The 27,999-nt window shown below is 48.8% G+C and overlaps 1 protein-coding gene across 3 annotated transcripts; it reads left to right on the top strand.

Moving 5' to 3' along the window:
• The first annotated feature begins 33 nt into the window (after positions 1 to 33).
• On the top strand, positions 34 to 27,986 carry nbeal1 (neurobeachin-like 1). 3 transcript variants are annotated; one of them, XM_084004766.1, is made up of 54 exons: positions 34 to 207; positions 5,190 to 5,281; positions 6,129 to 6,290; positions 6,406 to 6,487; positions 6,666 to 6,793; positions 6,884 to 6,966; positions 7,722 to 7,807; positions 8,071 to 8,449; positions 8,553 to 8,659; positions 9,283 to 9,369; positions 11,241 to 11,324; positions 11,413 to 11,511; positions 11,586 to 12,157; positions 12,311 to 12,443; positions 12,707 to 12,826; positions 12,905 to 13,214; positions 13,370 to 13,455; positions 13,595 to 13,684; positions 13,780 to 13,960; positions 14,042 to 14,175; positions 15,270 to 15,429; positions 15,527 to 15,629; positions 15,718 to 15,877; positions 16,725 to 16,883; positions 17,010 to 17,169; positions 17,464 to 17,552; positions 17,692 to 18,300; positions 18,551 to 18,726; positions 18,813 to 19,101; positions 19,181 to 19,489; positions 19,586 to 19,735; positions 19,823 to 19,980; positions 20,151 to 20,275; positions 20,453 to 20,579; positions 20,669 to 20,817; positions 20,899 to 21,032; positions 21,113 to 21,214; positions 21,305 to 21,400; positions 21,481 to 21,605; positions 21,689 to 21,829; positions 22,022 to 22,152; positions 22,319 to 22,428; positions 22,597 to 22,714; positions 22,793 to 22,890; positions 22,980 to 23,096; positions 23,183 to 23,272; positions 23,485 to 23,594; positions 23,698 to 23,870; positions 23,948 to 24,042; positions 24,128 to 24,244; positions 24,334 to 24,495; positions 24,579 to 24,727; positions 24,817 to 24,952; positions 25,867 to 27,986. In XM_084004766.1, exons 1-54 carry the CDS (start codon positions 157 to 159, stop codon positions 25,969 to 25,971), a joined length of 8,298 nt encoding a protein of 2,765 aa, XP_083860892.1. In that variant the 5' UTR covers positions 34 to 156; the 3' UTR covers positions 25,972 to 27,986. The 3 variants fall into 3 exon arrangements, with proteins under 3 accessions (XP_083860892.1, XP_083860893.1, XP_083860891.1); XM_084004767.1 differs by lacking the exon at positions 9,283 to 9,369; XM_084004765.1 differs by lacking the exon at positions 25,867 to 27,986 and having other exon boundaries at positions 24,817 to 25,829.
• The last annotated feature ends 13 nt before the right edge of the window (positions 27,987 to 27,999 follow it).

Here is a 27,999-nt window from a genome sequence, read left to right on the forward strand (position 1 = left end):
TCTCCCCTTCTTTTTTGCAACATTTGAAGGAGTGAAGAGAGTTGGACGGTGATGACGCTGCATCAGAGGTTCCGCTCGTGACTGAAAACGCCATGAAGAAGCCAGGGAAGTGACCTCGGTGGACTCTACAGCCCAGAGGGGCCGCTCACCGGCACCATGGCGTCCAAGGAGAGACTGTACGAGGTGTGGATGCTCTACTGCACCAAGGTGAGGTGCACCAGCCTGCACACACACACCCCCCCCCCCCCCCCCCCCCCAACTGTGGCTGCTTTGACAGGGACATGTCGTTAGATGACGTCATGGACAGTGTGATGACATTTCCTCTCTTGCAAGTCCAGTGTGGCTTTTTTTAATGTACTTTAATAATGGATTGAGCACATTTGCAGCGGCGGACTTGTTAGTAGTAGCATATAAAACATTATAAGACTCTAAAACACTCCAGTTAAATCTGATTAAATTGCCTGCAGATCCTGATGGATTTATATGTGTAATGAATGAAGTAATTCACAGAGAAATGATGTAATTTAATGTCAGGTATTTGAAATAGTTGTCTGGCTGGAACCCTCCATCATGTTGGTGCTGATTAAAATAGTATTATAATTGATCAAAATGTCAATAACATTCCCATAATGTGCCATGCGGTCTTGTCGGGCTGTAAAATTATTTTATGGTAGGAAGGTCTGGTAATAACGGGGGAATGCTGCAGTAGGATTCTGCTTTGTTTTTACAGAGGAGATGAATGAATGACACTCGAGTAGAGGCAGCAACCCTTGAGTCAGCTGTTGGATAGATTTAATTCACTTGGCGATAAAGCACACGCCGCATCCCGGCGTCCAATCAAAGCGGCCTGCCTGAGCCACCACTCCTCACGTGAGCCCGGCTGCAGTACACACACTTAACCTCCCGCCGTTAATCCCTCACAATAATACACACACAACGCTCCCGAGGTGTCTACCCCGTAAGAAGCAAAGCTGCTTCCTGCACGTTTTAGGATGCGACGACGAAGCAGCGTATCGTAGCTTGAATGCTGACACAAACAAAATATCCAATGCCAGTTGTGTGGGGGTGTGAGGTCCTGCACACTTGTGACGGTCACTTGCGAAAATGCCAGTAATTGCTGCAAGCGTACACATCGGCTTTGTCAGTGTTTGCATGAACTGAGCGTCACACTGTGAGGAAGGCTTGTTTAATTTCATCGTGGCTGTGAGCCAAGGGTCGGCCGGGCCAATATTTCTCTCTGCGTGAGGCGAGCGACGCTGAGCATTTAAATATATATGTGTAGCGGCCTGTCTTCCCCCCCCCGAGCAGCTGAAATGTCAGGTATGGCAGGTTTCTCTGCAGACATATGTGTGTGTGTGTGTGTGTGTGTGTGTGTGTGTGTGTGTGTGTGTGTGTGTGTGTGTGTGTGTGTGTGTGTGTGTGTGTGTGTGTGTGTGTGTGTGTGTGTGAGGGTTGCCAGGATATGAGAACCTGCAGTCTAATCAGGGCTTTAATCAGACGAGGAATGCTGGTGTGAAAGCCCCGAGACCTCCTGCGTCCCACCGACGGGTTAATGTTTAATCACAACCAACGTCGGCATCGACCTCCATAATCATCTCCATCTTCATTAATACCAAATAGTTTCGTTTACTCTCTTTGAAGGCTAAGCGTACAGAATAGAGTACAATCTCTTGTCTGAGGAGGAAGTGCATTGTTGACAGGAAGATGTGTAACACAAGCAGCCGAGCATCAGGAGAAACCGCTCCTCCTGCTCCGTCAGTGACATCAGCTTATCTCTGTATGGTGTTATCATTGTCACGCGGTACTTGCTGCTTGAAGAGGAAGGATTTTTTTTTTTATTCAAACACGTGATGCTTTAATTGATGTCTTACAATTATGTCATAATACATGATAATTTCAGAGCCAGCAGCTGTTGACGAGGTCAGAATACACAACATACACCTGTATTATATATACAGAAGCAATTAGCTGTCATGTATGCACTTTAATAACTCTGCAGTAGTTGCCAGGGCTGATTACAGCCCGCTCCTCACAGTTGTAGAGAGCTGTGATGTCACAGATGACAGCTAACACCGTTACGTAACCAGTGATCCTCTTAGCCGTGGTGGGTTTGTGCCAGACTGTGTTCCCCGAGCACATGGAACCGCTGGTAAACAGCGGCGACAGCACGCTCCCGTTCCAGCGGCACATCACACAGAAGGGCTTGTCGGAGAAAGTGGAGGCTTGAGCAGATTTCTGAATAGTGCCAATTACTCCCTTAAATCCTTTGTCTGCTGCAGAAAAGCCCTTTTTAATTCCCAACCACAGGGGAACATGCCTCAACAGCCAAGGACATCATTTTACCCTTCAGAGGCTTTAAGGCTGAGTCTGGTATCTTAACTCTAGAGCAGGGAGCTTCAATTCCCCTTTAATTGTCCACAAACCAGGGGTTTCTGGTTGAAGGTTTACACCCCGCCCTGCCCGGCCTGCCTGCCTGGTGAGTCGCTTCTTGACTCGGCGATCATTTGCATAAGCCCCATCACTTATGGGAGTCAGAACAGTGAGAGGATCAGAGGCAGAGATGTGAAAGTGGGGAAATGAACAGTTGAGCCGGAGACGAATGGAGGAGGAGGAAGTGCGGCGGTTTCACATATTTGCTCCAGTAGATTACTCAAGTGTTTTTCTCAGCTTTGCTGCCTGCTTGCTTATTACGGTCTAATCTCTGTTGTCACACACACACACACACACACACACACACACAGTGCCACACAAGCCGGTGCACTCAGGCTCTGGTACTGCTGGTATGCAAAGTTTGTTCCCTCAGGCTAGCTTATTTCATTCCGTGCTGTGCTGCTGGTTTTGCCTCTGTGCTATGAATATCTCAGGAATAACAGTGATGTCACTGTGTCTCAGTCATGCCTCGTGTGGTTTTAACTCCGCCCACCAGACTCCTTTAATACACTGGGGGGTGGTGACGTCATAGCCACAGCAGTTGTCACTGATGAGGCAGTGATGTTGGGCCGAAACAGAAGGAGCACATCTGGAGGAGACCTTTTAAACGTCGTGGTTTAAGTGACTCAGTGCCACTTCCACCCACCCAGGTCACCCACAGCACCCGTCTAGCTGGCGGGGCCACGCCTGTCTGGAGGGGTGGAGCACGTTGCTGAGACTCTGTTGCTGCACTGCATAAGAGCATGCTGATAATAGATCAATCAATCAAGTCACTTCATTACTGTCTTTAAAGAAAGCCGGCTCTGTTATTCACTTCTATATCACGATGGTGAGCTTGACTATAATTACTCTCCCGATAATAGAAATTCAGTTTATTTATCGTGATCTGGGATAAAATCCTATATAATAATCCAACGTGGTATATTTCATGTATCTCTTGTTTGACCTGATTTTAACAGATGAATCTGTGTGACCTTGTCCAGCTCACAGAGGTCAGCTCAAACAGATCATCAGGAATGTGATGAAGTAGCTCGACGAGGGGCCTAATATGATAATGGATGTGCACATGGGAGAGCCTCTCATGGGGATTGTTTTCAGACACACAAGACGGTTGTTAGAGTCGGGACAAGGTGACTGTTGTTGAGTTAGGATTCCTGTGTGTGCGTGTAGCCCAGTGCGTGTGTGTGTGTGTGTGTGTGTGTCGGGTCGGGCTGGTGATGAAGGCCATGGATAAACAGAGCCATGCACAGCAGGGTGTGTCCCTGCTTGCCACAGTCCAAAACCCTCAATGGGCATCTATGCTCCCAAGCTGCTGCCTAAAAGGGGACATTCTTACACACACACACACACACACACACACACACACACACACACACACACACACACACACACACACACACTCAGTCAGTCACTTCTAAGAAAGAAAGAAGCACACAGGCGACATGCCATGTTCTCCCAACAGAATATATTCACACTGACTCTTATTAGAGTCTATTATAGATGTCTCTCCCCCTCTCTTTCTCACGCACACACACACACACACACACACACACACACACACACACACACACACGCCAGCTTTGCAGGATTGTCCTGATGACTTCATAGAAATTGCAGAGCGCTGGCTTCCTGCTTGGTTCTGGCTGATTCCCACTCTGACACGCAGACAGAAGCAGTCAGCCTCTCAGCCCCGCTCTTTAGCCAGATGCTACCGCCGTCCTGAGAAAACCCTGCTTTTACTTCACTTTCAAGCTCTAATTTGCACATTCTTCCTCATTAGAACTAATAGCTTTATAGGGAGTTGTATGAATTGGATTGGGAATTGCTTGTGTCCCTGTTTTGTCTGAAAATGCTTCAGTACAGGAGAGAGAAATACATGAACGTTCAGTCAGGAAAGACTCATTCAGTGACATGGTGAACCTGAGCACAGTGTTGTATTCTCATAATCCATCTGTTTCTTCATCTTCGGGGTAGTTTAATTAAATTAATGAATGGTAGTGCAGCCAGACTGCTCCTCTCTGTCCCCTAAACTCACACAAACTTCATTTTCTCATGTAAATGCACGATAACACTCAAGTTTAATAAGAGAGTTATTACGGGATTATAGCATCCGTGAGCTTATTCAGCTGAGTCTCTGGTTGGACCCTAACCCAGCACATTGAGCCAGGCACGCCTTCCTCTGTGGCTCTTGTTGCCATCCCGTCCTCCTCTGGGCATTGTTCCAGGAATGTAGGAAATGATGATCTACCGGCTGCTGGAAAGTCCCCCTCAGAATGCAGCCGAGCCTGCTTTCCACTCCGACAGGTGCATGTTTTAGATCCACGCCTTAAAAAGATACCATCCAGACTCACACACCTGAGACACTCATGCAATCACGTGTTTGTCAGCAGCTTCAGGAACCATTACATGCCTTTCTCCATGTGGTGTTCTGTTCACACCTGTTTTTTTTATTGTGCCTCTACATCATTAGAAATGTGCATCCCTTTTTTGTAACTGAAAATGTCTGATTAATGCAAAGAAAACATTGCCTTGTGCATTTAAAGGGTGCATTGTCACTATCGTACTGAATTACAGGGAGACAGCAATGTTTCTGACCTGCTACGACGAGTAGAAGTTCCATTCATTTGAACCATGACAGCTTTTGTCAGCACTAAACCACTGACTATATCGTCTCCTTTGTCTCCCCCCCCTCGTTCTCCCGTTTCCATCTATAATGGCTCCTCGGCCGCCTTCTTTCTTTCTGTCGTGTCATTTCTCAGAGGGATCCAGACTACTTGAAGTTATGGCTGGAGATTTTCATCAGCTCCTACGAGCGATGCCTGGATGTGGACTTTGAAAAGCCGCCTTCAAGGTAACGTGTGGCACCGAATGCATGTTTATATCTTGTCTAAAACAACAGCATATTGGGCCGTTCACTAAGACTTCTGTTGCCAATTTCCAAATATTAAAAGGGTCCACGACATTTAACAATACGCCAATTCAGATTTCTGCATTAAGTCGACGCTTCAGAACAATCTCCTCTTGTGTGTGTCAGCCACAGCATGACCACACACTGTCAGCCTTCAGCCCGAAATAGCACGGCCTCACCAGATGCTGTGCAGAGCGGCTCCCGTTTAGTTGCAGGTGTCGACATGCAAACATATGATGCAGGTTAATGTGCAGAAAGTGGTGTGTTGATACCGAGCGAGTCACATTTCAGCTGGATGTGTAAAGGAGGAGGAATATGGCGGTTAAACCCTATTTGTTGAGCTTTTCATCTCTCTTTTCCTTTCTCTCCTCCTGCCATGAACTATTTTCTCCCATCCTCTCCAGACTCCTTCTTTCATCCTCCTCCTCCCTCTGCTGTCTCTTTGCCGTCTCTCCTCTGTCTTCTCACCATTCCCCCCCCTCCTCCTTTCCCTCTCATTCTCTCTGCAGCTGCCACATCTGTCCTGCTTTCCCCACCGGCACTCATTGCAAGGGTTTGGCTGCGCTCACTCTCTCCGTCATATGAGCAGCGCAGCACGCATGCTGTTTTTCCGAGGAATGAATGCCTGGGTGCAGCTGGTGTGTCGTGTGTGACTGAGTGAAACGCAGAACACAAGTTGCCCTTGTGTAAACTGCAGCGACGCCTCCGTGAATAAAGGTTTACCTCTCACGCCTGGGCGTATAACCAGAGTCTCCTCTTATCTAATCCATCCTGCTCCGTGTGTCTCCAGGCCGGAGGAGGTCCCTCCCGTGTTGACGCTCCTCCCGGACAACATCCTGCAGGTTTTGCGCCACCAGCTGCTGCAGTGCGTCCAGAAAGCCTCTGACGGCCTGGAGCCTGAGCAGCAAAACCTGGCTCTGCTGCTGCTCAAGTTCCTTATTATCATCTGCAGGTCCGGACAGTAAACACACACACACACCAACCGTATAGCACCGTTACAGGAGATGATGCATGAATCCTGTGTTCTCCTAACGCTCGACTTGTCCTCTTGTGATTGGTTGTCATAGGAACCTGTCCAACGTGGAGGAGATTGGCACTTGCTCTTACATCAATCACATCATCAACATGACAACACTGTATATTCAGCAGGTGTGGCTCCTCCCCCCTTTTGTCTTTGCTCTGATCTTTCTGTTTCTCTTTGATCGGCAAAAATATCATTTAAATAAAGAGGAACATAAAAGCGGAAGTGAAATAAAACGCAAAATAGCAGCTGTGAAGAGGGTCTGAAGGTGTGTGTGTCTGCACGTGTGTGTGTGTGTGTGTGCAGCTGAAGAGCAAGACCAAAGAGAAGGAGATGGCCGACCAGAGCCAGGCGGAGGAGTTTGTCCGTCATGCGCTGTCCTTCTGCGAGAGCCTCTACGACCCGTACCACAACTGGAGGCATCGAACCTGCGGGTAACAGCATCCAGCAGCTAGCGGTGCTCCTCACCCTGTGTGTCCTGCAGGCTTGTGTGGGTTCATACTTGTGTTTTTTCCCCCCCTCAGGGAGCAGCTGGGTACAGTGGAGAGGAGCAGACAGAAGTACAAGGCAGCTCCGCTCACTGTGGAGTTTGTTCCTTTCTTTTACCGTAAGTCTCTTGATTTTCAATCCTTTCTACGTCATCACAGTATTAAAATAGTAAGATTAAGGCATCGATTTGATCAAATGTACATGGTGCTTTGCATCTCCTGCTGCAATGACTCCGGTGTGGAGGAGGAGGCGATCCTCTACATCATAACAACTTATCCTCTCCCGTTCTAAGCGCTCTCACGCCGCCACTCTCCTCCCTCCTTGAATCCTCCCTTTGTGTCCGTGTCCTGAGATGAGCCGATAGCGACCGGTGTCTGTCGAGCCACTTCAGCTCCGCTGCCGTTTGGAACAAATCCTCCCTTCTGTCCTGTGTTCTGTGTGTGGCTGCTGTGGTTTGGTGTTTGTGTGACTACTGGCGGAAGATAAAAACTAAGATACTACAGTTCCTTTGTCCATTGATGGTCGTTTAATGTGATATATGATAACGGGATGATAGAATAGCGTGATTGGGATTAAGGAAACAGACATCCCGGAGCCAAGATGTCCCATTTCTTCTCCCCAATCAGACATGTTGACTGATGAGTTAATGGATGACTGGGACCACCGTGACCCCGAGGTCACTGACGGGGACTGAGGTCCTACCTTATCTGGTTTTACAGATTTCATGTGTGTATAAAAGAGATCAACATGTCTGTGTGCACATCAGTGTTCGACAGAAAACAAAGGAGCTTCAGCAGCTGTAGTTTCGTTCTGTGGTTCTGTATTTGCATAGCAGCTATCACACCTACAAATCAAACTGTGCTCTTGTTCCAGAGTGCTTCCAGGAGAGCGAGCACCTGAAGGAGAGTCTGAAATGCTGCCTGCTGCACCTGTTTGGGGCCATAGTAGCTGGCGACCAGGTAAGGCGCCTGGATGACCTCCAGGTTACAGGATGCTTGAACTAGCAGGTCACAGGCCCGATCCCTGTCATCAATGATTCCTTTCAATCTGATTTATGGAGCCCAAAACCAGAAATGTGACTCAGAGAAGGCTTCCACGTTCTTTGAGGCCTTCCTCATGCCGTTAACATAGGCAGTAAAATAAAAGTTATTTATGGTGGGCCGTTTGAGGATCTCTCTGTGTAATGTCTAATCTCCCTCTGCCTGGTCTTCCTCTCCGGCAGAGGAACGCCCTGTTTGCCATCTCTCCAGCAACCATGGAGGTGTTGATGCGGGTGCTGGCCGACTGCTCCATGGGGAGCTGCTCTTCAGACGAGGGCGAGGACTGGGACAGCGAGGCCCCCGACCGGAAGGCGCTGCTGACTCTGGGCTGCCTGCGGGAGGTGGTGCAGCGCCTCCTGGCCTCCAGCTCTGACCAGCGGCAGGTGGAAATCGCCTCCGTGCTGGAAAACTACTTCAAGCTGCTCAACTCGGACCCGGCGGCCGTCGTTGCTTCTCAACAGCAGCAGCAGCAACAGCAGCAGCAGCAAGCCAAGGGCCGGGTGCCGACGCTGGGTCGACACTGGGAGAGCCGGTTTGTGGCGCTGCAAGTTAACATGCTAGGTGGGACAATAAGCTAAACCGTTGTGATATTAAATCCATTATTTTTAGCTGTTCTGTTGTGTTGAATCATGTTTTTCTTTCTCTCTGTCTCCATCGGTCTTAGACACCATCAGGGACATGTTCCTGTGTTCAGACAGGCCGGTTCTACAAGCCATCTTCCTCAATAGTAACTGTTTCGAGCATCTGACGCGGCTGCTGCAGAACAGCAAGGTAACAGTACGGCTCTTTCTATACATATGAGGACACAGCGGCTGGATGTGTTTTTTCCTAATCGTACTTATTTGGGTCAGAATAATCGTGACATAAAATGTTCATATCATCCCATCCCTAGTCATAGATTTAATCCATGAAACCAAATATTTACTTTTTAATTATTGCATTGTATTGTAGTGTATTTTCTGCACTGAATTAACTTGTGAAATTACACCTACTTATCCTAAAGTTAGGAGTGACACAACCTCCTTTTTCAGGAGTTAAATTCAGCTAATTAGGAGCCTGAGTGTGCTGTAAATATAGGTATTTAACGTGTAATTAGGATACATTAATGTCCAGGTCTGGTTTAGTACTTTGTAAAGCGTGAGACGGAGCATTTTGCCCACCTTGCATGTTTACCTCCCACAGCAAGGCTGGATCACCAACACCTCCACGCTGTGACCCCCCCACTTCTGAGGGTCATGGCTTTTAACCTCTCACCTTCTCCTCCACTTACAACATCCTCCCCCCCTCCCTGCACCATCCTCTGACTCCCCCTTGTCTCCATTTTCTCTTTCTATCACCCCCCCCCCCCTCCTTCCTACAAGCTGTTTTGACATGTTGCCTGTTGTGTGTGTCAGCTGGTTAATGCTAGGTGCACGGCGGCAGACAAGGACCAGAAAGATATAACCAACAACAGGTTACTGACAGGAGACAGGGACACTCAGGTACCGCCGAGAAAAAGCCCCCACCTAACCTCACCTCACCCCCCAAACCATCCACCTCCCTGCCCCCTCATCCTCACCCGCTGCCAGCAGCCACGTGGCCCCTCCACAGCAAGACACGCTCACTGCTTTGTCCCAGATGATTATATGTAATTGGATCATGGCTTAACAAAGGACTCATCATCATCATCATCATTCCACTGACAGGCAACAGGTTGTGTGAGCGTAATTAATTAAACCAGAGTAGGTGTCACACATAGCCTGAGGTTCTTTCTTAAAGGAGTGCCGTTTATTTATTTCTATCTTTGACTGCAGGATTATGTTAAACTTATATGTATTAAGTATTCAAGTATCAATAAACCGAGCCCACAGACGGCTACGATATAGTTTGTCTCCATTTCTGGAGGAGAATCTCAACACTGATAGGCTTTTGGTGTTATTGCATCACATGGATGCAATAGTGTTTGATGTGAACACACCTTAAGACACTTACAGTAGCCGTCTGATGCATCCGAGGCCGTTCTTTTGAACGCTGTGGTGTCGAGTATCAGTCGTCTCGTCTGCACAGAAAGGTCACTCGTTCCCCCTTATTCAACTCCTTGTCATTGTTATACACACAGAGCCAACTTTATATGGTGTAATCCCTCCGTTGTTCTCCATAACGTGAATACAAGTTGACAAACCAGCATGAACACACACACACACTCTGATGTGCCTTTGTTGTAACCTGATGCTACAGCCTGCTCGGCGGGTTTTTGGTCGTCTGCTTCCGTTTGCTTTCGAGGTCACTGGTAGAACTCCAGCTTAGAAGGTCAAAGAAGCTTTTTATTTATTTCAGAATGATTCCTAAAGTAACGAAGGAAAAAAAAAACATCAAAATTGAAATTCCAAAGGTGCTAAACGACCTATGAGCAACTTTGCCGTCTTGCTATGGAGTGACCACTCTTCACAGCTATGTCATTTACTTTATGGCTATTTTCGGTTTCCTCACACCCCCCAAGCCCTCTTCACTCCCCCCCTCCTCCCCTCCATATTATCCTGGTGTTCTGTGGTATCCTATGGGCTCCTTGGAATGCTATCACGTTGGCCTGGTGTGTCTTCTCACACAGTTCAGTGGTTTGAGGTGATCTGGACTTTGATTTTTTGCCACAGTCCCTGTCCAGCTGGTCCAGGACTCTCTGTATCTCCAAGCTGCATGTTTATTCTGACAGAATAACGGGTTCAGAGAACCCGGAACATGTTGGACATAAGCAGGACAGAACTGTTTTGTTATGTTTGGCTTGTGTTTTATGGGTTGCATGCTTTTAATGGATCTATGTCTCTGTGAGGAAAAGGAGTGATGTACTTCTTTGTGGCTCTGTGTGTGTGTGTGTGTGTGGAGGTGGCTGTTGTTCTTTTGTTTTGTTCAAACCCCAAGAGCTTCCTGCTCCAGTCAGATCATTATGCTATAAAAAGGATTTTTATTTCTTCTACCTGGAGCAGAAAGACGACACTTTTCTTGTCTGCAGCTCAGCCCCTCCTGCTGTGACCAGCAGGTTCCTAACCATCATCAATGACTTCCCTCACCTTGTTTTCACACACTAATTGAATCAATTCCAAGGCATTTAATTATCTATCCCTTTTTTGTATCTTTTAAGTGTGATGCATGTGGTATTCAGCGCCTTAAATACGTTGATCATTATCATTTGAGCATTGCGAACATTATATGTGGATGAGGCTTTGCATTGTGTGCATGCTTGTCACCTTATAAGTGCTGTCTCATGCATCTGGAATAAGAGGAGATTTGACTTGCAATCATCCGTGCCGGCATATTCTGCCCGTTAGAAGCACAGGTGATTGGCTGCAGTCACTGACGAGTCTTGATCTTCCATCAGGTGTTTCAAGGGCGACTCGACTCCCTCGCCGTAGCAACCATCAAAGCCCTGACAACAGTGATGCATAAATCACCAGCTGCAAAGGTAACGGGAGCACAACTTGATACACTTGTGCACCGTCTTCCCTTTGTATGCACAGCTGTGACATTGTTTTTCCCCATCCCTCCTGCAGGAGGTGTTCAAGGAGCGGATTGGCTACAATCACCTGTATGAAGTGCTCACCTCCCTCGGCCAGCCATCGCGGCTCCTCCTCAAAGAGTTGATGAACATGGTGAGAGACGGAGTGTGTGTGTCTCTCTTTATTCTGTGTTGTTACCTTTGTAATTCCCCTGTGTTTGTGTGTAGGCGGTGGAAGGGGAGCACACCTCCGTGGGGCTCCTGGGCATCAGTAACGTGGAGCCCCTGCTGCTGCTGGTCCAGTGGCTCCCGGAGCTGGACTCGTCGGAGCGCCAGCTTTTCACAGCCGACTGGCTCCGCCGCCTCAGCTGCCTCAACCGCCAGACCCGCGCCACCTGCGTCAACGCCGCGATGGTCATGCGAGCGCTGGCGGGCCTGGAGTGCGACCAGCGGCTACACCGAGCTTGCGCCGAGAGCCTGTTGGGGCTGGTGGGCTCACTTGGCTCCCAGTCATTGAGCGCAAGGGAACTCCTGGGACTGCTGCGCATACTGAGGCCTCCAGAGTCCACACAAGCTCACCCGTATGTAGGTCCTGCCCTGAGAGCCCTCCTGGCCATGGTTCGCAAGCAGGGTTTGGAAAGCGCCATGCAGTACTTTGACCTGTCACCCAGCATGGCTGGCATCGTTGTCCCCACGGTGCAGCGCTGGCCGGGCTCGTCCTTCAGCTTTTTTGCCTGGTTGTCACTAGATCAGGACCAGCTGGGTCCACTCAGCAAGGACAAGAGGAAGCAGCTCTACAGGTGAGACATTCATGTAATGTCTGGGGTTGAAGTAGAGCATCGTTTCTAGATGGCTTCATGACTATTGCTTGCAAAAGTGCATCAGTCGCTCAGCATTATCGCAGCAGAAGGTTCTCCTGCTCAAACTGTTTTCATGTGTTCCATCCCATCCAGCTTCTTTACCCCTGGAGGGACGGGGTTCGAGGCCTTCATCAGCTCAGTGGGAGTGCTGGTGGTGGCTGTGTGCACCAAGAAGGAGTACGTCACAGTCATGCTGCCCGACTACTGCTTCTGTGACTCACTCTGGGTGGGTCAGATTGAACATGAATTATAAAAAAAACTCTACTTTTCCAGGATTAAAATGTGAAATGAATATTGCAGAAGATGACGCAGAATGATTTTTGAACACCACTCATCTTCCTTTGGGACATTTAGGCTAAAAGACGTCTGGCAACACAGATGGCACCCTATATTTAGAAGATTACACCTTTCCTCCAAATGTCTTGTAGATTAAAGAGAGCAACCCTTGGGATTAAAGGGGCTAAATTCTGTCTGAATGTGTGTTTCCAGCACAGCATCGGCGTGGTGCACGTACCAGGGAAGAGGCCCTTTGGGCAGAGTCTGGTGTACATTTACGTGGATGGACAGCAGAAACTGTCCGCCCCGCTCAAGTACCCCACCATGACCGAGGTGAGACCCGCACTGATGGAAGTATGGAAGTTTATCTGCCAGCGAGTGTCATCTCACTCTGTTGTCCTCCACCCACAGCCATTCATCTCCTGTTGCATCGGCTCAGCCGGCCATCGGACCACCACTCCCCCGCCCTCCCAGATCCCAGACCCTCCCTTCTCCTCCCCCACCACACCCACCACCCGCTCCTCGCTGGGCGCCATCCTGTCTCCGCAGACCTGGGGGGGGCTGCTGGGGGGCAAGTCTGAATCTGTGACGAAGCTCATCTCTGCAGGGACACAGGACAGCGAGTGGGGAAGTCCTACCTCCTTGCAGGGGCAGCTGGGAGGCGTCATGGTCTTCCATGAACCCCTGCAGCCCAACCACATAAAAGCCATCTGTAGTGCTGGTAAGCAGGGGGAAGAAGAGACTTAGAAATGACTGAAAATGTAATGGGATGAAGGAGGATTAGGACAGTGATGCAGCAAGTCATAGATCTAAGTAAATGTAAGCTTAAGGATGTTTTTGCTTTCTCTTTCTGTCTCCCTTCTGTCTTCAACGCAGGTCCAAACTGCATCTCTCCATTGAAAGTCCAGGAATCAGAATTGGGCGACCTTTCAACCAAATTGCTGCTGCACTACTCGCCCAAGGTGATCGCACATCCCTTCATGAAGCATTGGTGTTTTGTCTTGGCTCCAACACTGCAGATTTTCCTCAAAAGTAGCTTTATTAATTTCTTTTAATGAGAGGAAATCCACTGTTGGCTAAGCATCATCCTTTTGTCGACAGGCGTGTAGGAACCCCATCTGTCTGGATCTGTCTCCAAACATGCTGCACGGACGCTTGACTGGGAATAAAGTCGTCAACTGGGATATCAAGGTGGGAGGAACGTGCAGCCCCTGCTGTCGTGTGATGGTTCTGTGCTCAGGGAGTGTTTTGTGTTTGAATGTGTGTTTCTGGTGCGTCCGTGGCAGGATATGATCAACTGTGTGGGAGGCGTGTCGGTGCTGTTTCCCATACTGGAGCAGCTGACTGTGATTCCACCTGATCAGCAGGCCAGTGACCCTGCAGCTGGCTCAGATTTCATCACGCCTGACGTGACCACGCCAGCTGGAGATGGAGATTGGGTCATCCTCCCGTCCAATAGGGCTTCAGGTCTGCTCTGTCGCACATTTCACTTGACTCTTAACTGTGAAACCCATGTGGAAACACACTCATTGTGATGTTTTGTTCCAGAGGCTCGCCTGGAGAAGAATCTGGCGGCCACCTTCCTGTTGGTGCTGAAGCATTTCCTGCAGAGACATCCGATCAACCAGGAGAATCTGCTCCACTCGCATAGTGTCGGTACACTGGGAGCCCTGCTGCAGAAGGTCTGTTTAATCCTGAGTTTAAGACTCCTCAAGTTCTGTTCAAAAGACATCTAGATAATAGGTTTGTTCGAGATTAACTGCACTTCCCTTCAGCCTTCAAAGAATTGACAGGAAGTCGTAGAAAGAGTTACATCCTGTTAGATGCGGATCTATAGTCTGTGACGCGTTTATTTATATTTGCTCCTAAATATCTGTGGAAATCAGAATCAGATTACTTGAGGTACTATACTCCATAAGAGTCGAGAAAGAATGAAAGAAAGAAGCATAAATCAAGTCAAATCATGACACCAAATGTATGTAATATGTATATAAAAACACTATATGGTATAGTAGTGTATCTGCTGTTGAGGTACTAGTAGTATTAAGGTAGTAGTATCATAGAATATAGTGCACATAAGTAAAGTTTGACAGTTATAATACTGTATTAAACTACTTTTTATGTCTGCTTTGTGATCTGGAGAGATGTTTTAAAAGCATGTCCTCATCCATTTCTACCAATAGAGTGCCTTTCACATAATATATTAATTGCATAAGCTCCATAAGCCGCCTTTGTTTTTCTTTCTATTCAAAATGGATGAGCGTGGTTGTTTGAGGACGTATTAAGAACCACTAAACGTGCCTTAAAGTTTATTACTCTTATTCGTCCGTCATAATGGATGAGACTGGCATGGTGTGAGCATCATGGGTGTTGCTTTTGTTCCTGTGTTTGTCTTTTGCTTTGTGTGCACATTATTTATTTATTTTCTTCCCTCACTCCCCTTCCATTCTTTTATCAGTACGCGTGCCTCGGTATGAATTTGTTTATAACAGAAGAGGGAGGATGCAAATTCCTCCGAATCAGCATTTACAGCACGGGAAAATAAAAGCCTCCACCGAGACTCGGATGAAAGAGAGATTCTTAGATGATACAAGTTGCTCCGGGCGAAGTAACCACACCCTCTTAATGGTTAAAGAACAAACAAACCACTAATGTGCGTCTCGCTGCTTTGTGGAGATTATATGTGTGGCTTGGTTGGTTTATAGGGCTCAACGTATCAAGTACCTGTTTTTATGTGTCTTTTAAAAGAGCCCTGTCCATATGTTTATGTGTTCAGCTGCCGACGGGTCATGTGGACGTCAGCGTGCTGGTTGCTATGCAACTGCTGATAGAACAGGTGACATATGAGAAGAACCAGGCTCTGCTGCAGCAGCTTCACACACATCTGCTGTTCAACTTCAACATCTGGAACAAAGGAGACTTCCCGCTACGCATTGGTGAGACCTGCTGCATTTTTTTTATGGGAAGCATGAATAAATAATGCGGTCCGTTACCTGTTCTAACGTGTGGCTGTTTGTTTGACGTCTCATGAAGGTCACATCCAGTACATGTCCACCGTCATCAAAGACAACAGGAAGCAGTTCAGAAAGAAATACGGAGTCCAGTTCCTTTTGGACACCGTGCGCCTTTATTATGGGTGAGAATACATTTCCCAAAGTTCATCCCCGTCCAATACATTCACAGTATTTCTACAAAACGTCCTCACCATCTGCCCTTTCCTTTAGGAAGAGCAGCAATAAAGAGAGTGACCTGAGCGAGGACGACGTCCGGACCATCCGGGCGTCTCTCTGCGGCCTCATCAAGTACTACATCAGCAAGGGCATGTCGCAGGAGGAAATGCACAGCATTCTGGGATACGTCGCCGCCATTGGAGATGAGGAGCAGGTAATGTGGGATGTTATAGTTTGGAGGGAAGTACAAGTACTCACATTTAAGTACTTGCTCCTGTGCCTGCATATCCTGGTGTACTAAGTCACGTTGGAGCCCCTAAAATACTCCTTAAATTGTATCAAGGGAGTGAACATTGACTGTGAACAAAAGGTTACTTAATTTTCAGCCTTGCAGGGAGCCAATCATGAGAAGAAAAGACTCCACACACACTGAGCTGTAGGTCAAGTCGGTGTATGCCTGCCGGATTGACCTGTTTATTGTGAAATGGGTTAATGCCAGCAACTCTTGCCATTTGAGGATTTCATTGTGAAGTAAGATGACCTTTCACTGCAGGGTTTTCTGTTGCCCTATGAGCCTTACTGTAGTGATGCCTGTCAGCTCATTTCCTGTCTGGCAGCTGTGTTTTTTCACCAGCTTCTCTCTCTCTCTGCATTCTTTTCAAACATTTCCCTCTCAAGAAATATCCATCAGTGGCTAAAACGAGCTTTCCTGTTTCCGCTCCAAACTTGTTATGGAATTGATCCGCTGTCACACCTCCTCCCCACCTCTCTGCGATTTCTTTCTTAGTCGCGTCTTGTTTTTCACTTTGTCTGTCACTTTGCGTCTCCTCTTACATCACAGTGCTATATGTGGAAGCTTGCCTCGCCCTCCAAGAACATATGGCCAATTTAATCACATGTTCCTCCTGAACTGCTGGCATACTATTTATCCATTCATCAAGCTATAATGTTAAAGTTAAAGCTTGTCCGACTGAAAGGTAAAACTAGGTTTGATGATGTCCTTCCCAAAACAAGGAAGAAATCGGTCCAATCTTGAATGTAGTTGTTGCTGTGTGTTGCAGCTGTGTGCGCTGCTGGAGTTGTTACTCAGCCTTCTCCAGACCAGTCCGGCCAGGGACCAGATCTTCCTGCTCCTGTTTGAACCCGGGGCGGCCGACTCCTGCTACGCTCTCCTGCTAAACAACAAACACTCCGATCGACTCCGAGAACTCGTCTTCAAGGTGGGTTCGGGCCATCGACACGTGGGACAGAGTGAAGCGTTAACGCTGCGTCATTGCACTTTAAGAGAAGTTAAAAAATAGTAACCATCATGATGTATTATTCTTATTATTTGTTGTTTTGTGCAGCTGTTTGAGCGCATGCTGCGCTGCGACCGCGTCTATGAGAAGAACAAGCAGCGCTTGAGGCTGAGGCAGGCGGGTTACGCCGGGCTGTCGCTGCTCTTCTCCGAGCTTCACATCACTCCGACGCTGATCCGCTGTCTCCTCAACCAGGTCCTCCACACAGGTCAGAGTTTCTTTTTTTAGAAAAGGAGAATGAATGGTTTTCCTTTAAATAGGGGAGCAGTGTGGATTTACCTTTCTACTTCAACTCCAGTGATGTTCACATCACCACACACTGCTTGGCTTTGTACAGAGGCTGAAAAAATGCAATACTCCATACGGATCAATGGAGGCTTTTTGTCGGGGGCAGGAGACAGAAGTGCTCCCCTGTCTCTCATTAGTTAAAAACGCAGCCAATCAATCAAATCAATCAATACTATCCACTTGCACAAATTGTGTGTGTTTCTAAAACCTACAGATCATGTGGTGAACTACAGGGACGTGATGGCTTTGGTCCAGCTCACTCACCGGGCTGGACCCAGCGTACGCCTCCTCGTCTGCAAGCGGGTGAGAAAACACTCAAACCTGCAATCATTATAAATATTGAACAACCGCAGATGCAGGAAATGATTGTGTCATTTGTAGTTAAGGATTTGTTTCCCTGCAGTTATCATGAACTTAAATATGTTTCCTTCTCTGTCTTCAGGTGCACCAGCTGCTACAATCCCAACAGGATGCTGCCGTCCAGATCTCCAGGCAGCAGTGTTGGCAGGACACTCTGATGCGACTCTACCTGCGGGGCGAAGGGTCCCTGCCACTGCGAGGCACCGACACCATCAGCGCCTGCAGCCTGGACCTGAGCCGGCCCAGTGGCGGCGGCAGCGGCGGCACCAACCGCCTGGAGCTGCCGCTGGAGAAGAAGGCGCGGGCGGGCAGTGCCGGCCGCCTGGACCGGCTGGAGGACGACCGGGTCAGCATCGGCGACACTCGCTCCGTGGACAGCCTGGAGAACGGAGACGTCATCTCGCTGCTGGACACCCCCTCCTCCTCGGCCTCCACCGAGCCACAGATGCACGTCAAGCCCTGGGTGGTGGGGAAGTCGGGGGCTTTGATGCTGGATCTGTCCCACCTCCAGGCCTACGAGGGCGCGGATAGCGGCAGCCAAACCCCTGGGAGCATGCCCAGCACGCCGTCGCCGCTGGAGAACTCGAAGCCTTTCCCAGGCAGCTCCGGGGACGCGACGTCCTCCCTGACTGAAGACAGCTTTCTCTTCAGTGACAACATCTCACTGGGGGAGTCTTTCAACAACGCTGAGGTGAGGAGGCTGCGTTTGTGATGGTTACATGGTTCAAGTGAAAGGATGGGTGAGGGAGGGAGTTAGGGAATAAAACAACAGACCAAGGTAATTACTCAGTTTTTCATAGAGGTTAATGATTTATTCACATTCATCCAAAGCTTTAATTCATGTTAAAACGGAAAGAAAATATCCCCCAATAAGCCCTTAAACTGTTATCATCTTATTAATGTCCTTTTCCTGCCGTTCTTGGTTCGATGGCGCCCTCTAGCGGGCGGAGGAGGAGCTGTGCACCATGCTGCTGGAGATCGTGCTGTGTGTGATGTGGCACGGGGTTGAAGGTTCAGATGATTCGGCGTGGCTGGAGCGCGGCCAGGTCTTCTCAGCTCTCACCAAACTGGCAACCGCCAACGAGCTGCTGGTTCCTGTCGACCAGATCAAGCTGAGGTCAGCTCCGATTCCACTGGTTTTACTTCCAGAGACCGGTTTGCTGACGGCATCTAATGGTGTCCCCTTCTCTTTCTCCCTTGAAGCCTGATGGAGCGCATGTTGGAGTGGGCGGTGAGTGATAACCGCGAGGCGTCAGCCGCCACGTTGCCGCAGCACACGGAGAACGCCGTGCGGTTGCTCCACATGGTGCAGGACTTCCTGCAGGCGGAGGGCCTGGTCAATCCGGCACTGTGGACGCTGAAGGTGCTGGATGAGACGGTGACGCTGATGGACAGCCTCATGGTGTGGTACTCGGCCGGCGCTCAGTGGTTCCAGCTCTCCCAGGTCGGACTGAGACTGCTGCTGGGCTTCATGGCTCAGCAGGACCCTGAAGTGAGCTATTGTTTATTCCTTTGCATGTGTCGTCTTTTAGTAAAGCATGCACAATAATAATAAATGACCCCTGCCCCAGGTGTGTGCCGTGGCCACTGCCAAGCTCAATGGCATCCTGCAGACCAAGCAGGTGTCCAACCAGGACGAGGCCTGCTACCTGCTGGGTAAGGTGGAGGGCATTCTGCTGCGCTCCATCCAGGAGCAGACCGAGGAGACGTACTCCTTCCTGGTTCCGCTGCTGCGAACGCTGCTCTCCAAAGTCCACCGCCTCCTCTACATGGAGCTGCACCTCCCCCAGCTGCCCGACACCAACGGCAGCCCGTCCTTCTTTGAGGACTTTCAGCTGTACTGCAACTCGCCTGAGTGGCGCGTCTACCTCGACAAATATGTATGAGATAACTAACTCTGTGGTTAAGATTCTATTAAATCCGGATCACTGGAAAACAGAAAGGAATTGTTCTGTTTTCCTTCCGTTTGTCTCCAGATTATCCCGTATATGAAGCAGTATGAAATCGAAACATTCAGCCAGGGCCATGAGACCATGGCTCTCTACTGGAAGGAGTGCTACGAGGCTTTCATGGTCAGCCTGCATAAGAGGGAGAGGGAAAGGGGTGAGAGCAAGATCCGCTTCCAGGTTAGTTGAATTACTTATTCCTGTCCCAGTATGAACCGCTCTAATGTTGGTTTAGCAAAGCTAAAATAAACTCTTCCCTCCCTTCAGGAGCAGTTTGTGGAGCCTTTCTCGCGGCGAGGCCGCCAGGAGAACCTGCGCTACAACAGCATGCTGAAGCAGCAGCACAGCCAGAACAGTGCCACCCTCAGGCAGTGGAAGGCAGCGCGCCGGGGTCTGGTGTGTGAGCGAGGGCCCTGGGCTGACAGGTACTGACTTTTATTGTCTTTTTCCTACTTTATACTTTCTATTCTAGTAAAACAAATCAATATTAGGGGTGTAATGGTACCGAAACCGTGACCCAAAAAACCGAGGTGTGCGTCTGCTTGAACTAAGATGGAAATAAATTCCAGGTGCCTTTTGTAACCATTTCCAACAGGCAGCAGGACGAGATGCACTTCAGGGTGTCCAGTGCTGAGAACTTCTCCCGCATGAGGCTGAAGCTGGTCCGTAATTACAACTTTGATCCGCACCGAGAGGCCAGCGCTCTGAGAGACAACCTGGGTAAGACATGGCCTCTCTCTCTGCAGGGCTTCAGCTAAGCATTGTCTTGTGTGAACATGTTGCAGAGTCAGCATTTCAGGATGCTTCTTATGATGGAAATGGAAAAACCGAACACATCTGGGTACATTTCTTGTAGTTCCTCTCAGGGTTTCACCGTCTCCCCTCTGCTTTCCTCAGGTGTCCATCAGCAGCGTGTAAACCCAGAGTCTCTGCTGCTGGAGGCGGTGAAGCAGGTCAAAGTCAGCGACTTGGAAGACGACATCCTGGAGCTGCCGGAGGACGACCCTTCTGCTGCAACCAACCAGTCAGTCACCAAACGCAACCACACAACAACGTGTCGCCGTAGCAGACACAAAGTCACCGATTACAGCCTCCTTGTCTTCCTTCCTGCAGAGCTGAAGCAGAGGAGGCGGGCCAGAAAGAGAAGCTGGTGTTGTGGGAAGACTGTGAGCTGGTGACGGTGGTGGACGTGGTCCCCGGCCGCCTGGAGCTCACCACCCAACACATCTACTTCTACGACGGCAGCCAGGAGAAGGAGGAAGGTGAGGAGACAGCGTGGGAGGTGCTTTAGAAGACGAACATCTCTAAACCTTAGCTTCCACTAACGTACTTGTTTCCTGAAGGAGTGGGCCACGACTTCAAATGGCCCCTGTCTCAGATCCGGGAGGTCCACCTGCGACGATATAACCTACGGCGTTCAGCTCTGGAGATCTTCCTCATCGACCAGACCAATTACTTCCTCAACTTCAAGAAGGAGGTGATGAGTCTTTAGGTTTAAGTCGGCATCGATCCCACTTTTGAAAAGGGTTTATAACAACGTTGTGTTCTTACAAATAGGTGAGGAACAAGGTGTACAGCCGCATGCTGCTGCTGCGATCCCTCAGCCTTTATGGGACCCGCTCACCACAGGAGCTCCTCAAAGCCTCCGGACTCACACAGGTCAGGAAACTGTTACAGATATCATTCAAAAGGTCTATATGTGTTGTCATGTTTGTGTTAAACTGAGAGAATAAATGTCTGCTTTTGCAGAAATGGGTGAACCGGGAGATTTCCAACTTTGACTACTTGATGCAACTCAACACGATTGCAGGCAGAACGTACAACAACCTGGCTCAGTATCCAGTGGTACGTTCCTGTCTGAACACATTACTGTACAGCTGTGGTGAATGTCAGCATTTGAGCTCACGTATTGTGTGTGTTTCCAGTTCCCCTGGATTCTAGCTGACTACACTTCAGAAGAGCTGGACCTGTCGGATCCTCGGGTATTCAGGGACCTGTCCAAACCAGTGGCGGTTCTTAACGAACGCAACGCCAAGGCGGTTAGGGAGAAGTATGTTTCGTTGAGCCTCATGATTAAATTATCATCAAAGTAGTCGGAGAAAGACACATTACTGACGACTCTTTGTCCATCAGGTACGAGAGCTTCGAGGACCCGACGGGCACCATCGACAGATTCCATTACGGCACCCACTACTCCAACGCTGCTGGAGTGATGCACTACCTGATCAGAGTGGAGCCCTTCACCTCCCTGCACATCCAGCTGCAGAGTGGACGGTAGGGAGACACTCCTCCTCTACCTCCCTTATCTTCAGCAGTGGGAATCATTCTATTTATAGCCCCTTTCAGCCCGATTGCATGGCGAGTTTATGTCTTTCACATGCACTGCAACAGGAAATGAACTGGGACACACTGTGTGAAACGGTTTGTAGTGATTATTGTTATTGACGCATTCCTGCCTCGGCTCAGGTTCGACTGTGCCGACCGCCAGTTCCACTCCATACCTGCGACATGGCAGACCCTCATGGACAACCCCAACGATGTCAAGGAGCTCATCCCGGAGTTTTTCTACTTCCCAGAATTCCTTGAGAACCAAAACGGTGAGGTTTGAGTCATCTTTTTCTGATACTTTAATATATGTAATATATAAAACTATTGACATCTCCCATCAAAGTTATGATGGAAGGTGTTTGACTTCTTAAATATCATCTTAAATATGTCTTTATACCTTGCTTCCCTCCTTCTGTTTCTCCTGCCGTCGTTCAGGTTTTGATCTGGGTCGCCTGCAGATCTCCAAGGAAAGGGTAAATGACGTCGTTCTGCCTAAATGGGCCAAGTCCCCCGAGGACTTCATCTACAAGCACCGCAAAGCCCTGGTGAGATGCCGGTTTAGTGCCACTGCTGTCGTGTGAATTTGCTTCTTCTGGGTCATTTTTCAGGAGATTTTGTGCAAAATAATGTAGAATCTTACCCATGATGAAAACCTTGCAGGTGTAGTTTGTGCTTGTAGTGGTTTTTGTTGATGGTATGTGTTTCTGTGACAGGAGTCGGAGTACGTATCGGCCCACCTTCACGAGTGGATCGATCTGATCTTTGGTTACAAGCAGAGGGGCCCTGCAGCAGTGGAGGCCCTCAACGTCTTTTACTATTGCACATACGAAGGTAAAGGATCCAGAACTGTGATTATTATGTCACGCCACATTACGCTGTGTGGTGTTTTGATTGGTTTGGTTTTTACAGGGGCGGTGGACCTGGATGCCATCACTGATGAAAAGGAGCGCAAGGCTGTGGAAGGCATGATCAGCAATTTTGGACAGACGCCCTGCCAGTTAGTCAAGGTGCAGACACACGCCAGATGTGTGAAACCCGTCATATATCTGTTGGTGGATCAGATTTAGACGTTTTGTATGCGTGTCTTCTTGCGTAGGAGCCCCATCCAGTGCGTCTGTCTCAGGAGGAGGTGGAGAAGAGGAAGGCTCAGCTGGACTCGTGTCCTCTCAGCATGTTCGAACACCTCGGCGACCTTAAGTCCTTCTTTGTGGAGGTTTGATCTCTCGACTGCTTCTCTAACCGTACTATTACCGTACATTTTTCATGAAAACTTGACCTCTCTCCTCCGTCACGTTGCAGGGGATCAGCAACAATGTGCCGCTGGTTAAGGTTGTGGTGCCAAAGAATCAGTCCCATTCCTTCATCACCCAGGGGAGCCCTGACACCATGGTGAATCCTCATACTCATTATAATAATCATTATAGACTGTGTTCTACTCCTTTTCATGGAGATTCTTTTTCTAATTGCTCTGCTGAGTCGAAAATCTCTCAATTTTTCTGAAAAGTGCTGGTGATGTCGATGCCTGCAGGCCCTTAAGTAGTTAAATAAAAAGAATGAATGAAGGGGACAGACAGTGATGCCTTCATGGTGTTTGTCCCCAGGTGACGGTGAGTCAGAACTGCCTGGTTGGCACCCATGGGTGGCTGCCTTACAACAAGAACATCTCAAACTACTTCACCTTCATAAAGGACCCCACTGTGTCCAACGCCAAGTGAGAACACACACACACACACACACACACATTTACAGCGGAGTAGCTCTGTAGAAACTCAAATGCCGCCCTGTTCCTCCTCTTCCTCTCACATCTGCACCAGGACCCAGCGCTTCCTCTCCGGACCCTTCGCCCCCGGCATGGAGGTGACAGCAGGGCTCTTTGTGGCCTCCCACGACGGCAAGTTGCTCTTCAGCGGTGGACACTGGGACAACAGCCTCCAGGTCACCTCCCTGGTGAAGGGCAAGACTGTGGGACAGCACATCCGACACATGGGTAAACACACATCCTCCTCCCCGACCTTCGTCTGTGTGTAAGTGTGTGTAATAATCAGTGACTTTGTTCTCCTCCAGACATCGTGACCTGCTTGTCCACGGATCACTGCGGCATCCACCTGATCTCCGGCTCCAGAGACACAACCTGCATGGTGTGGCAGGTCCTGCAGCAGGTCAGGACCCGCTTGAACACCGTGACACATGTAGATCTGCCGGTGACATTCTCTCAGTCAGTGTTGTTTGTTTGCTGTTGTGCAGGGCGGATCTCCCGTGGGTCTCTTTCCCAAACCAGTCCAGGTGCTGTACGGACACACGGACGAGGTGGTCAGCGTCAGTATCAGCACAGAGCTGGACGTGGCCGTGTCTGGATCACGGGTAGGAGCACACGTGCTGAGGTATTTGTTTTTAATTACCATGGTGACAATGGGTTTATTTCACGTGTGCTTCCGGTCCGTGTGTCCCAGGATGGGACGGTGATCATCCACACGGTGCGTCGGGGTCAGTACATGCGCTGCTTGCGACCGCCGTGCGACAGCTCCCTGCCGCTGTCCATCCTCCACCTGGCCGTGTCCTGGGAGGGTCACCTGCTGGTCCACACCTGCCTTGAGGGCAAAGCCACGCTCAAGGTGCATGCACGGTTTTGCATTGAACACAGGTTTTGTGAAGATGCAGATTAAGTTCAGAGTGTGTTTTTGTTTTCTCCCCCCAGGATAAAAACGCCCTCCACCTTTACTCTGTGAACGGGAAGCACCTGTGCAGCGAGCCTCTGAAGGAGCAGGTGACTGATATGTGTGTTTCAGGGGAGTATGTCGTCATCGGCAGCGAGCAGGGATACCTGTCCATCCGTGACCTCTACAGGTAAACCTATTAGTAATCAGACTTCCTCATAAAACACAGCCGTCTGCGTTCATCTGGACGTTACAGATGTCGTTGTTTCTCCTGTCCAGTCTGTCTCTGTCCACGGAGCCCATGGCCATGAGGGTGCCGGTGCGCTGCGTCTCGGTCACCAAGGAGCAGAGCCACGTCCTGGTGGGCCTGGAGGACGGCAAGCTGATCATCGTGGGCGTGGGCAAGCCGGCGGAGGTAAAGAACTCGCTGAGGAACTACATCGCTCAGAGCCTGGAGGGATCGCCGCTCATGGCTTCCCCCCTGCTGGCCCCGCTTCGCGCTCGCTCGCCAACCCGCCTGCTTCACCAGCGCGACCAGCTGGTGTTCAGCTCCCATAAACCCCAGCAGCTCTAGTCCCTTTCCCCCTCTGCCCACTGCTGTAGATCTGGCACACACACACACACACACACACACACACACACACACACAGATAAATCAGCTGCTCCCCTATGTCTCCTCAAAGACCTTTGCATCCACAGTCAGCTCTCCTTCTCAGGGATGATGTCACAGTCCCTACCTAAACCACCCAATCACATTCACAGGTTTAACACATTCCTTCAGCTGAGCGGACGCAGCAGCCACTGTTTGAGCTTACCTCATCTTCTGTTTTCTTTTGTTTAATATATGACATCTGTGCAATATTGGCCCGGGATGAACCCTGCTGTGTCACTATGTGTTTGAGTGTACTACGACTATAACTATTATGCTGTGAAACGAACTTGAGACTAATCAACGCTTCTTCAAACTCAAGCCATATTAACGGTGTAGCTACGATCTAATGATGCAGACTAATACTCCTGCCCTGATAGACTGTAATGTTTTGATATTGTAAATATTATGGTAGTGTAGATGGAGGAGGAAACTCCCTCTGGATAGTTTGATGTGAGTCGTCGCACCTTTCTGCTTTTTTCCATCTTTTCTCATCAAAGTGATTTATTTCTTTAATGCTTCACAGTCGAGCACCAATGAACTAATCAATCACTCATCAATCATATCCCTCCTCCTTTTTCCTCCCCCCCCCCGTTTTCTTTTGACTTCACGCTTTTCTTCCCCCACTCTCCCCCTCTCTTCCATCCCACTTCCTCCTCTCCTTCCTCCGCTCTTCTCAGATGCGTTCGGGCCAGATCACGCGGAAGCTGTGGGGCTCCAGCAGGAGGCTGACCCAGATCTCCTCGGGGGAGACGGTGTACGACACCCAGCACCACCACAGCTGACCCGCCCCAGCCCCCCGAGCCCCCGCTCCCTTCCACGCACATCCCACATTCCCATCGTCTCCATCCCAACAGTCCGCCTCCATCACTTCCTCCGGCACCTTTCCACCCTTTAATGGTCGGTGTTTTTTTCGGTGCTAGAGCATTGCAACGTCCGTGTGTCTGTTATGTTCTCTGTGTGTCTAACCTGCTTTGGATTGAGCGCATGGCGCTGGCGCTGTGGTTCAAATCCAGCCTCAGCAACACCACCATCAACACACTCCCAACCGCCACGGCTCTTAATCCCCCAGTCAGCATTTTTACACCATAGTACACGGTCGGCCTAATGATTTTCTGTGTGTGTGTGAATGTGTGTGTGTGTGTGAATGTGTGCATGTGCAGAGTTTGTCAGAATATATTTTAAGTGGCCTTTTTGTCCCCTTCTTTGGTTTGCCTTCGATGCAGACGGACTGTAGATTTTCATGGTTGCCTCAAAGCTGCAGCCACAAGACCAAACTCCCTGCCTTTCTTCTGCGTTCATGTGTGTGTGTTTCATTTTTATTTGTTTTTTATGATGGTTTCTCCTCTGGACAGATTTATGCATGTGCCAGAGACTTGGCGTCTGTTCCTACGTTTGGCATGTTTGGTCCGGTTTGAGATTAAGTAGCAGCAGAAACGGTGATGGAGAAGTTTGTTTTGTGACGCTTGGCGATAGGAGACTTGTTTTGTTCTAGAAACATACGTAGCGTCCGTCTTTAATGTTGGCATATCGTTCAAGATCTAGTTTTGTATAAAAAAAAGAAAGAAAATGTTCTCACTACAGACAAAACACTACATTCTCAAAGCTTCCATGTGGAGATTTTATCACAAGTTAAAGTGACCCAACACTTCATCGAATGTTACTTGAATCCATGTTTATTTATAAGTAAACGCAGCACACTTGGTCTCTCGAATACAGGATCCGGTGTGGCGTATTTTTAAATGTTCAGACTGTTCAGACACCTGCAAGAGAAGGACATGGAAGAAATCCTCAAGGGCTTTATGACTCGTCAGTGTTACAGCGATACAGCTCCTCCGTCAGGCGGCTGTCCATGCTGTCTTCCCGTTTTTTCTCGGTTCCTCTTTATTTCCAGTCTTCCTACATCTGAACCGGGACAGTAAATGTACCCCGACTCCTTCCCCTCCTCCTCCTGTTATTTCTACATCTCATTCTCCTTCCTGCTCATTGTGAAGTGGCTGAATTCAGACGACTGTTTCTTTAATGAGGCATCAAGAAGGTTCGCATGAATGTGATTTCTTTATCGATCCTGTGGAGGAGACTGTGTGATTTATACTTTTGCACCATCTCTGTGTATGTGTGTGTGTGTGAGAGGACATGCTAATGATGCATGTTTATTTTTTCAGCCAAATCCTGTAGATAACTGCGTCTCCGATTCTGGTTGTCGTGGATTCAGCATCGGAGACGGCGTTCCTCATCGTGTTTTTAGTTTTTTATCTAAACGTCACAGCGAAGACCAATCTGTGTCCTTCTTTCTGAGGTTTCTGTGAAAAGGTGCATCGAATGTTTTCCTTCTGTTGTTCATCCACATTCAGACAACCGTTTGTTCCACGACTGCATCGTACAGAGTGCCTTTACCCCCCCGTGTGGTGTTGACACAGGTTTCTCTCATCACTGAAGCGTCTCGTCCCTGACCTTATCGTAAACCGAATGAATGCAGCATTCCAGATGTTAAACCTCCGCAGATCCAACGGGAACCAAGAATATATAGGACTTCGAACCAAAATCCCAAAAGTACTATTTTGTGTCTTAGCAACATTCTCTGTGACTGTCACCAAATGGATGTGTGTATATCTGTGATTATTTATGAATACGGTATATAATGTACAGCATGATTTTTATTTCAGCGTATTTGAGATGTACTTTTGCACTTTCCAGGTACTAAATTGTAACAAATTGTTTTAACTTGGCTCCCTAATCTGTATAAACTGCTTTGTATACACAAGTGGAAAATGATCATTAAAGTCTTGTCTAAATTTAATTTGAGTGGCATG

This window comes from Eutrigla gurnardus (assembly GCF_963514095.1).
Source record: "Eutrigla gurnardus genome assembly, chromosome: 24".
In the NCBI taxonomy this organism is placed as follows: Eukaryota; Metazoa; Chordata; class Actinopteri; order Perciformes; family Triglidae; genus Eutrigla; species Eutrigla gurnardus.

Bases quoted from the DNA above. Each gene is read 5' to 3' on its own strand.
- nbeal1 (XM_084004765.1), top strand. From the start codon at position 157: ATGGCGTCCAAGGAGAGACTGTACGAGGTGTGGATGCTCTACTGCACC. The intron at 14,176-15,269 runs GTCTGTTTAATC...TTATGTGTTCAG, and splicing joins TGGGAGCCCTGCTGCAGAAG to CTGCCGACGGGTCATGTGGA. The intron at 19,981-20,150 runs GTACTGACTTTT...CATTTCCAACAG, and splicing joins CGAGGGCCCTGGGCTGACAG to GCAGCAGGACGAGATGCACT.